This window comes from Octopus bimaculoides, chromosome 8 (assembly GCF_001194135.2).
Source record: "Octopus bimaculoides isolate UCB-OBI-ISO-001 chromosome 8, ASM119413v2, whole genome shotgun sequence".
Lineage (NCBI taxonomy): Eukaryota > Metazoa > Mollusca > Cephalopoda > Octopoda > Octopodidae > Octopus > Octopus bimaculoides.
The window spans coordinates 53,690,270-53,702,009 of NC_068988.1; the positions used below are offsets into that span (position 1 = coordinate 53,690,270).

At 35.9% G+C, this 11,740-nt stretch overlaps 1 protein-coding gene across 1 annotated transcript in view; it reads left to right on the forward strand.

The window, feature by feature from the left end:
- LOC106874434 (cilia- and flagella-associated protein 53) overlaps nucleotides 1-10,626 on the forward strand; it is a 13,067-nt gene extending 2,441 nt beyond the window's left edge. The window contains exons 2-7 of the mRNA XM_014922168.2: nucleotides 1,134-1,366; nucleotides 2,106-2,279; nucleotides 3,266-3,569; nucleotides 5,567-5,785; nucleotides 8,995-9,211; nucleotides 10,094-10,626. Coding sequence (XP_014777654.1) covers nucleotides 1,134-1,366; nucleotides 2,106-2,279; nucleotides 3,266-3,569; nucleotides 5,567-5,785; nucleotides 8,995-9,211; nucleotides 10,094-10,419 — 1,473 coding nt within the window. The 3' untranslated portion in view covers nucleotides 10,420-10,626. The remainder of the gene's footprint in view (nucleotides 1-1,133; nucleotides 1,367-2,105; nucleotides 2,280-3,265; nucleotides 3,570-5,566; nucleotides 5,786-8,994; nucleotides 9,212-10,093) is intronic.
- The last annotated feature ends 1,114 nt before the right edge of the window (nucleotides 10,627-11,740 follow it).

Genomic DNA, 11,740 nt, shown 5'->3' on the forward strand with positions numbered 1-11,740 from the left:
TATATATATATATATATATATATATATATATATATATATATATGTATATATGTATATATGTATATATGTATATATATATATATATACACACACACACACGTACATATATATGTATGGTGCATGGCTTAGTGGTTAGGGTGTTGCACTCATGATTGTGAGATTGTGGGTTCAATTCCCAAACTGGACGTTGTGTTGTGTTCTTGAGCAAAGCACTTCATTTCACATTGCTCAGTGATCATTTCATCATCTGACACATAGTGCACCTGTACAGGTAATGTCAATTTGATAGAGGGAGTGAGCTTATGTGTACACAAACATTTGATTACTATAAAGAAATCATATGTGTGTTTGTTCGGCAAGAAATCGCCAAACCCTCGTATGTCGTCTAACGACAGGAGAGTTTGTGATTTGTATATATAAAAAATAATAATTGATGTTAGTCAGTTATTGTTGATCAAGATTTCTCCATTTTCTGCTTAATTTGATTACTGATAAACTCATGCTGGAGCACCGCCTTTAGTCAAACAAATCAACCCCAGGACTTATTCTTTGTAAGCCTAGTACTTATTCTATTGGTCTCTTTTGCCGAACTGCGAAGTTATGGGGACGTAAACACACCAGCATCGGTTGTCAAGTGATGTTGGGGGGACAAACACAAACATATACACACACATACATACATACATATATATATATATATATATATACAACGGGCTTCTTACCACACAGCCATAAAAAAAGTTTTGATGTTTTTGCATTTTTGTGAACCTAAGTAAATGAAAAAGTTCCAACTAGAAATTATCACCGTGTAGTTATTGGATTCAGTTTACCAAAGTCTTAAAGCAGAAATATAGGACTTATTTTGCATGTTTAAAATGAATTTTTTTCATTTTTGTTTTATTTCTTTCTTTTTCTCTTTTACAAAAGTAGTAAGCTCTTGGTGGAAGACGTAACTCTCACCTTTGTATTAAGCAACTTTATGGTATGAGGGATAACTGGGACTAGGTCAGTGGATTTGATCCATTGTAGATTTGCACAATAAACACTTCACTTCTGTTGTAGATTCTACAGCAACAAAAACTTCATTTATGAAAAGAGAATAAGTTCTCTCTTATATTGTTTGTTCCACACAGGTTGCAAGAAGAACAGCTACTAAACCAGGCTACCAACTATATCAAGAATCTGTAATAAGATACCGACAGTATGCTGAATCCAAAGAAGAAGACACATTTAAACAGACATTAATTTCCAACCACATTACCTGGGAAGACATAACAGAAAAGAAAATGGTGGCTTCTGCTGTGAAAAGAAAAGTGCATTGTAAATTTGAAGAGGAAGAGAAGCAACTAGAAGAAAGGCAACTGAGGTAATAACTGGTTAATGTTATTTATGATTTCCTATTCCCTGTTGTATTACTGCCTGGTCTTTCTGTTTCTGACCTGAACACATTCAGCATAAAATATTCATAAGTAACCTTTTTGAATTGTTTAGTCAAATGAGGAAGAACAATACTTATGATCCTATTTAGGGCAGATAAGAAACCTGGTTTGAATGCTTGCAACAGAGTGGACTCTATCAAAGAAACCAAAGGGCCAAATAGTGGAGTTTAACTGGGTGGCAGGTTAAGTTTGCCATGAGATCAGTCCCTCTGGTAGGATTCCTCACAGATTCTATCTACCAAAATTTCACACATAAGGTTTTGATTGACCCAAGGCTATGGTAGAAGACACTTGTCCAAGGTGCCACACTCTGGGACTGAACCTGAAACTATGAAGTTGTGAAACGAATTTTTTAGCAACATAGCCATCTACCTCTCTACCCATTAACCCCAGCCTTTATTCATTCATTCATTCTGTCATTTAGTCATTAAGTCATTCACACTTCAAATCCTTCATTCTTTTAGTTGTTTGGTTAGTCAGTCAATCTGTTATTTATTCAACTCCCTTTCATGTATTTAATCAGTCATTCATTCTGTCAGTCATCCATTCAGTTGTTTATTCTGTCATTCATCCTGTTATACAATCCTTTATTCAATTATTCAGTTATTCTCTCCTTTTTTTCATTCACTCATTCTTTATGGCTATTTTGCACAATTCCTACTACAGGTTGAAAAAGTTATTATCAGATGAAGAAAATGCACTATTTAATGAGATTGAATCAGTTCCCCTAACTATGGAACAGCAAAAGGAATCAATGCGTCAAAGAGCAAAACAATTAAGAGAAAAGAGAGAGGAAGAAAGACAAAAATTAGTCCAAGAAAAACTGGATCAAAAGTTTCGGTAAGATTCTTTTGTCTAATTAGATATCGTCTTATGGTAAGTAAATTTAGAGACCACATGGTTAGTAAGCCTGCCACACCAAGTCTTGGTGGTAAAGGTGTAGAGAGAGTTTAATAACTTATTGCATAGTAACTTCATTAATTCAATCCCATTTGATACCTGTCTTAGACAGCTCTGCAATTACTCTTCTGTTTGTAACCCACCCAAAACTACAAGTACTAAATTAAAATTAAAATAGAAATGCTGACTGAAGCCCTGTTATTAATAGGATCCTGATGTTGTTATATGGTCTAAAGTCAATCTTAATCAGGCAAAGGCATTCAGGCTGTGATCTAGCTATCTTTTATTAAGTGTATGCAGGACTTCATTATCTAATTTGTTCTTTCTTTATTTCAGATGTAATTTGAAAGAGATTTGGTTACAATTTCTATCAAGTTGAGCGACCACATAGCTTCCTTGTTGGTGCATTGTTTTTATTATGAGATTTCAGTTGGTAAAAGTGTAACCATACTGATAAGTTTTATCCCAAACTCTAATTTAATATGAATGATAAAATAAGAAATATTGCTGTGTCTGATGTGAGAAGTGGATTTTGATATTTTAAACAGGGTTCTCTTTAAATTTGCCAAACCATAACTAATTTCCTCAAACTCATCAGACAATGATGACAATGATGATGATGATACCTTGTGATGAAAGATATAAAAATAAATGGTGTTTGAGCTGATGAAAAAATCCAAAAATCCTAACAGTTTTCTATTGTATTGAATGTAATTTGACATGCATATTATCATTATCCATTGCACATACTGCCTACTGCTATAACATTGCATCCATATTGCACACAGAGCATGTTCAGTTCCTGATAATTGGTCTGTAAATTTGAAACACTGAGTTCCACTGCTGGGAAACTGTCTGCTATTTTAATGAGATTCTTCAGCATGTTTTATTCTTCTCTTTACCTTTTTTCTTTCTTCTTTGACTAGTTCGGAATGTGACCCACTGCGAACTGCTACCTCCAAACGACTTGTACAGGAGATTGCAGCGGAACACAGAAGGAATGCTGACAAGTTAGAAATAATGCGTAAGGAGAAACAAATGGTTGACGACATTTTTAGAGAAATGAGCCAGAAGGAATATCAGAAAATGCTTGAGAAAGAAGAGAAAGAAAACAAGGAGAGGAAGACCAGGAATGAAGAAGTAGCTAATGTACTTCGAGAACAAATGGCTGAATTGGAAGAGAACAAGTGCAGAGAAGAAAAGTTAAAAGAAGAAGAACTTAAACTGCTCGTAAAAATGCTTCTTTATTTTTTGCTAAATAAAGTTGGAAATAAAAGTATGTGTGTATGTTTATGTTAGTATATCTGTATATTTCTATATGTGTAGTTATCTATCTGTGTGTTTGTGTATATCTAGTTGTGTGTGCGTGTTTGCATATATATATATGTGTTTGTGTCTCTACCTGTTTTCTTTGTATATGTTTATGTGTCTATGCATACATACCTGTGTTTGTGTGAGCAGGTGATCAATTTAAATCAGTCTAAAGCTTTCAACAAACTCAACCATTGCTTCCATTAAGATATGTTCTTTAAAAGTCTCAAAGACTTAGCAGAGACGCTTTGCAATGCCAATTATTGCTGCTTTCTGGATATGCCCTATTTTCATTTTTATGCCTATCTTTCAGAATCAATAAAATAAATACCAGTTGCACCCTCCCCTGAAGTTGTTGACCTTGTGCCAAAATTTGAAACCATCATCATTATCATTATTAAAATGGTGAAGGCAGCGAGCTGTCAGAATTGTTAGCACACCAGGTGAAATGCTTGGCAGTATTTTGTCTGCCACTATGTTTCGAGTTCAAATTCCATCAAAGTCGACTTTGCCTTTCATCCTTTTGGGGCTGATAAATTAAGTACCAGGGAAACACTGGAGTCGATGTAATCGACTACTCTCTTCCCACCAAATTTCAGGCCTTGTGCCTGTAGAAGAAAAGATTATTATTAAAAAGCTGTTAAGCAGAACCGTTAGCACTGGGTGGAATGCTTAATGGTATTTCGTCTGTCGTTATGTTCTGAGCTCAAATTCTGCCAAAGTTGACTTAGCTTTTCATTCTTTAGGAGTTGATAAATTAAGTATCAGTGAAACACTGGGGAGGAGGGTGGGTTGTCGATGTAATAGACTAGTCCCCTCCCCACAAATTTCAGGCCTTGTGCCTATAGTAGAATGGGTTATTATTATTAGTAAAGCGGTGAGCTGCCAGAATCTTTAGCATGCCAGACAAACTGACTAGCAGCATATTTTTTCTGTCTTTACTTTCTGAGTTTAAATTCTGTTGAGATTAACTTTGCCTTTCATCCTTACATGGCTGATGAAATAAGCCCCAGTTGAGTGTTGAGGTTGATGTAATCAACTTACCCACTTCCCCCAAATTGCTGGCCTTTTGCTAAAATTTGAAACCATTATTATTTTTTTTATTAACCCATATTAACCCACTGTTTTCATTTGAGGACAGTTGTATTTGGTTTACAATGTGTGCTTTTCAAGAACATTTATTCAGTTGCTGTCTAAATATTGCAATGTTAACACCTGGTTCCCTTTTGTCACTGTTTTGGTTTATCCCATTCAGATCTAGACACTAAACTATTGACAAGCTTGTGGCTTGTCTAACTGAACACACTATGGGATTTCTACCTCATCTCACTAGCACTTCAAAACTCATTGGATATTTTAGATATGCAGCCAAGTACCGAAGCTAACTACCTTGATGTGTATTAAGGAATTAACTCAAGTCTCCTATACTCTGTTGTCTTGTATGCTTATCTCTGTTATGCCGGCTACTTCATGAGTGAGCAAGGAATAGATTATGTTTGTTAATCAAAAACATTGCTTTCTGGTATTTATCTTTACCTTTTTGTAAAACATGAATTTATACATTTCAAACCATCTTACGTGCACACATCCAAATATACTTCCTAAACTGGTAAAGTCCAACTCTTAATTTACCTCTTGTTACAAAATCATGCCGAAACAGACATTGGAGCTTGGTGCAGTCTTCTCTGGCTTGCTACCTCCTGTTGAACTGTCCAACACAGACAATAAATGGGTGGTGGGGGCAACAATGATGACAATAAAAATGACGATGGTGATGACGATTATTATTATTATTATTATTATTATTATTATTATTATTATTATTATTATTATTATTAATATTATTATTATTATTATTTCTTCCTGTGTGCAGACTGTTGCTTGAGACTTTTAAAAAAAATTTTTTTTACATTCAGAAAGAACAAGCCATTCTAGATGAAATGAAAGAGAAAAGAAGCCTTGAAGAAAAAAGGCGTTTACAGAAAGAGACAAGAAACATATTTGAAAAGTCGATTAAAGAGAAACTGCAGAGAAAAGCTGAAGATGAACAAGAGGAACTTGAATATGATATTAAAGCACTGCAAGCTCTTCTGGAAAAATGTGGAGAAGAGGATCGACAAAAACAACAAAGAAAAGTTCGTAGCTATATTATGTTTTGTTATTCTTTTATTCTTTTACTTGTTTCAGGCAGTTGACTGTGGTCATGCTGGAACACTGCCTTGAAGGGTTTTAGGCGAAGAAATTGAGCCCACAACTTATGTTTTGTAAGCCCAGTACTATTTCTATTGATCTCTTTTGCTGAACTACTAGTTTACAGGGATGTAAACACACCAACACTAGTTGTCAATGGTATTGTGGGGGGGGGGGACAAATACAGACACAAAAACACACACATAGATATATACATATACATATATATATTGAAGTTATGAGAGGTAATGGTGTCAAGAAGACCCTAAGGTGTCAGGTAATGCTGAGTAAGTGCTAGGGACAGACTATAGTTAAGCTCCAGGTTTCGGTGATTATGCAAATGAGGAGTCCAATGTAGATCATATATCAGCATGCATATATATAAAAAAATTAACAGAATGAGATAAAAATCCAAGGCTGTGAAAGATTTCAAAACATTTATAAATAGGTCTTACAGCTGTTTCCGGGATATTTTATATATGCCTTCATCGGAGATGGTGTGAGAGAATGGTTAAGCAATAGTTATTCTAGAGAAGATATGAAATAGAGAGTGAAGTGGAGGAATGAAAATAGATGTGAGATATGCAGGGATATTGTATCTGCAGTTCCATTATTTAGGCAGAATGGTATACGTATAAGATTCCTGTACCTTGCGAGTAAGTTCCAATAGTATTTAAAATTGGTCATTCCAAGCATAGAGTTTGTAAACGGTGTTATTGAATTGAGGGGTTTTTTTGAAGTGACTTAAAAGTTGGGAATGTGTTTTTGTAAGCTCATACACGATGGGCTTCTTTCAGTTTCCGTCTACTAAATCCATTCACAAGGCTTTGGTTGGCCCCAGGCTATAGTAGAAGACACTTGCCCAAGATGCCATGAGTGGGACTGAATCCGGAACCATGTGGTTGGGAAGCAAACTTCTTACCAGACAGCCAAGCCTGCTGTTGTTTATCTTCAGATCAGTCTGATCGATCTTTTTGAGACCACCTCTGGTTCTATGATATAAACTTCCTGTTTTCAAGTGATCTAAATTTAAATCTTCAGCTAAAATATCATATCAATTTATGTTTCAAATACTAGCTTAATAATGACAAAGTTATTTTGATAAATTCCACATTATTTTAAAAATCAGTTAAAACAAAGCAGTTGTTTTTCAATAGAAATACGGTAACAAAGGGGTTATGGCATTTCAGCCTTAACAATCCCATATTTTTGTATATATGGAATAACATCTAGTTTCTCTTTATTTCTTAGAGATTTTACAATCTGTTTTGAGGGAAATTGGTTGCTATTTCTAGCAGGTCAAACAACAAACAGTCTGCAGGCTCCTCTGTTTTGTTTTTTTATCATTATGTAGTTTTGGTTTCTTTTGTAAACAAAGTCTTTAATAAAGGCAAAATTTAATTCCAAGAAAGGGAGGCAGGACAATTCTCATAACTGTGGGACCCTGTTTGACTGAAGAAATTAATGTGGCTGATATTCAGCAGAAACTTCTGTAGGTTGACAAAAGAAGGCATTATGGATGTGTGCAGTTCCTGGAAACTTCTATCAGCCCATTCCATATCAAAAACATTTAAAACCCTTTTTCCGGTTCCTTTTTTCTTCTCCCCTTAGACCCTCTAAACTTCATTCTCCATGACTTTTAACCCTTTAGTATTTAAACCAGCCATATCCAGCCAAAATATTGTCTGCTTCATGTTCAAACTGGCCAGATCTGACCTCTCACACCTACTCTACAATGTCATTCTAAAATAAACAATCACATCATCAAAATCTTGAAACTATAAGATGATTTATGATTAATTCAAAACAACATGAATAAATACACATTACATTTGACAAAGTAATTTGAATAGTAAAGGGTTAAACCATTATATTCTGTTAGCCTTTACAATGAGTTTTCCAACCCAAAAAATATTTCCTTGACTATTGTCCTATACTCAAGCCATCACCTCACTTCTCTGGCTGGCTAAACTTCCCAGTCTAAACTGTATTTCTTTCTCTGGTGAGTTTTACCAGCAGATTAATAGGAGAGATTTAGAAACTAAGATGGGATCTAGTTATGTAAATCTTTTTGTAGGCTACATTAGCATCAACATTTTTGCTCAGTTCATTGGATTAATTCCAGGCCATATGACTTAAATTGATGAGTACCCAACTCCATTTCATTTAGTTGAATTGAAAACAGGTGTACTCTGCATGTGAATTTACTTCTGCTGTCTCGAACACACCTGTCTGTTTCCTTGATATCTGTCTTTTTTAATAGCATCTACTTTTTCACTTCTTTATACTAGAAATCTACTGATAAGCCTTTAAAAGAGCTTCAACATGGTCAAACTGCATGCTAAAGATATCAGCCAAAATGCCTTCAAATAGAGAGGAATATAATAGACATAGTTATTCCTGATATTCAAAAAGTTGGAACGGTCAAGACTAGAATATTTTTCATCAGTGAATGATCTGGTGCTAAACAACAACTTTCTCGTTTTGCTCCTCATCCTACTCTCAACTAAATTCATCCCTTTTTCTCAATTTCTTTAACTCCACTGGTTATGCCCTTCTATAAAACACACTTTATGCACTCTGATCCCTAAACTGACCCTAATCTTTCCTGAACATCTTCAAAAAGAACAAGAATCTATGTGACCTCTTGATTAGGAGCTCATTTTTATCCCTCCATATCCTGAAAAGACATTCGAGCGAGATCGTTGCCAGTGCCGATGGACTGGCTCCTGTACAAGTGGCACGTAAAACACACCATTTCGAGTGTGGCTGTCGCCAGTATCCACTTGACCGGCCCTCGTGCCAGTGGCACGTAAAACACCCACTACACTCTCGGAGTGGTTGGCGTTAGGAAGAGCATCCAGCTGTAGAAACTCTGCCAAATCAGATTGGAGCCTGGTGTTGCCTCCTGGTCCACCAGTCCTCAGTTAAATCGTCCAACCCATGCTAGCATGGAAAGCAGAAGTTAAACAATGATGATGATGATGATATCCAACTCTGAACCTTCTCATTCTTGTTCCTTTACCAACCTAAATCACTATTATTGGCAATGTAACCAGTCTCTAATATATAAAAATATCGAAGGGTCATGGCTGGGATGCCTTTATTTCTACCATATGCTAATAAATCATTTCTATTTCCTCTATTCTCACAGCTGGAATGCCAGAAAGAAACTCAATCATACTTAAAATATGTGCGGAGTTTATTAGCAGAAGAAGAAGCCCGCAAGAAAGAGATGGAACGTATGATTCAGGAAGACATTGAGAATCAGTGGCAAAAACGGTTGAAGCAGTGGCGCTTAGATAGAGAGATGAGGAGAGTTCTGATGGATGATGTCTTCAGGATAAGGAGCCGACAGGTTATGGATAAATGTAAGTCTGCTTATTTTCAACATCATCGTTGGGATCAGTATAGTTATAAGCTAACTACCTTGCAGTATTTTAGTTACATACCTTTGGATTCTGAGTTCAAAATTGACCTTATTGTGATTTGAGCTTAGTATACCATTGAGGTTAATTTTGTTTTTCCAGGAGGTCAATAAAATGAGTACTAGTTAAATACTGGGTCCACTTTAATCAATTGTTCCCAAGTTTCTGGCCTTATATGCTTATGCTTATGCTTTGAATTATTGGTGTTGAGCTGGCAGAATTGTTAGCATTCCAGGAAAAATGCTTAGTGGCATTTTGTCCATTTGCACATTCTGAGTTCAAATTCTCTCGGGATTGACTTTGCCTTTCAGGGTCGATAAAATAAGAACCAATAGAACACTAGGGGTTGATGTAATTGACTTACTCTCTCTCCCTAAGCTGCTCGCCTTGTACCGAAATTTGGAAGCATTATCATTACTAATATTATTATTATTATTATTATCATTATTTGATTGAAGGTGTAGAGCTTCGAAGCATTTCAGCCATCTCTAGGTTCTGAGTTCAAATGCCACCAAGGTCAATGTTGCCTTTCATCCTTCCGAGGTCGATAAAATAAAAACCAATTGATGTCATTGGCTAAATCCCCTCCACTAAAATTTGATTGGTGGAATTGGTAAAGCATTAAACAAATCAATCAAATTTCAACTAGGTTCACAATGCCTTTTATCTTTCTGGGTGTCAATAAAACAAATATGAATCAAGTATTGGAGAGGAATCTCATTGACTGTACCTTCACCCAAATTAGTGATCTTGTGTATCTTTGTTAAAAGTGATTATTGTTGTTATTAATTTTTCTTCTCTCTTTACTATGTTACCATGTTTCAGTGGTTGCCATCAACATGGAGAGGGCAGAGGCAGAGAAAGAAAAAGAGCAAGTCCTTGGAGAAATTGAATGGCTTAAAGAGAAGGAAGCTGAAGAAATTCAAAAAGAACGGCAGAAAAAGTTGCAATACTTCCAAGATCTGCGAGGACAGATTGAGTTCAATACCGCTCATCAGGAGATTTTGAAGAATTTAGAAGAAGACAGTTACAAGAAGGAATTACAAGCTGAAGAAGATTTAAAGGCAAAGGTTGAAAACCTGCTTAAATCAAATGTCTCTCTCTGCAAGCAGGAACATCCTCTGAGACGAGCATTGAGCCAAGTGTGCTGAGCAAACTGGAAGGAATTGTTCAAATAAATGAACAGTACTTCCCCACCTACACCCTTTTCTCCACCCCTACCCATACCATCTTTGCTTTCCTTAATTCTAAGAGACATAAAGAGACCATCTAAGAGACATAAAGAGACCACACCACTTCACTTCATATTTACAGTTTATTGTTTATAGCCTTCTTTCATATTAAAACAATACAGTTTATCTGTTGTCTTGTAGTTTTGTTTTCTTTACCATTCTAGTTGTCATCATCATTATCATTGCCACTGCCACTCTCCTCCTCTTCCTCCTCCTTAATGTCAATATGTAACTCTCATCACCATTAGCTCCAATAGCAGTATTCATTGCCAACTACAGAACTGAAATAGCTTAACCAAAGGTAAACACCACTGCAAATACATTGTACCAGTACCATACATGGCAGGTGTACTTATACAAGCCGTCAGTGAATCTTCTGTGTGATCAGCTAACTTACTATGTATAACAGTCAAGTCTTCTTTCTCCATATTACATCCTATCTTAAAAAAAGGTTACATTGGAAAATGTAGTCTTAGATGCACTGTGCTTGAAAAAAGGGAATGACAGAGTTGTCACAGCTGGAATTCCTCTGGTTCCTTCTCATGGTACAGGACAGCAGTCGTAGTTATAACAGACAAGACAGTTGAAATACTTAACCGTCACACGTTCTCTAAATTGGTAGATGTCTGCTATCATGAGACACTATTTAACAATGTAAGTCGCATGAGCACTACATAATAGATTAGTTCTGAATTCAAATATCATCATAGACGAAAACCTCTGAGCCGAGGGATGAGGAATTAACACCAAGAAAACATGCTCAAAGTCATACTGTAACTATTTTGTTTTGGCATTTTGTAGACATAAGACAGTGCACGAATCAAAAAGAGAGCTAATTCCCCTCTCAAATCATACACAACAGTTTTTGACAAAGGACAGATACATTAGATTGTTGTAGTAAAAATGGTACTCTCTTTCCCACATGACAAAGCTGCTATAAAGTCAGACAGTCAGTCATTGTAGGAATCAGTAGTAGCAGAGTTGTTGTACGAGTTCTCAGTTGGAATCAGTGTCAGTTACGTGATATATAGGAGTTTGAGTTACCATCAAGGTAACGTTTCAATGTCATTGTCTTGCAGAGCTATCAGCAAAAGCATGATAGATGAGTCAAAGATAATAATACCGCCACAGCATAATAGTGGTGGCAAGAATATTACAGTGCAGACAATAACATACAAGTGGATGAGTATCCACATTATAACAGTGGTGACGTGAATGTAAACAATTCACGCGGACAGCA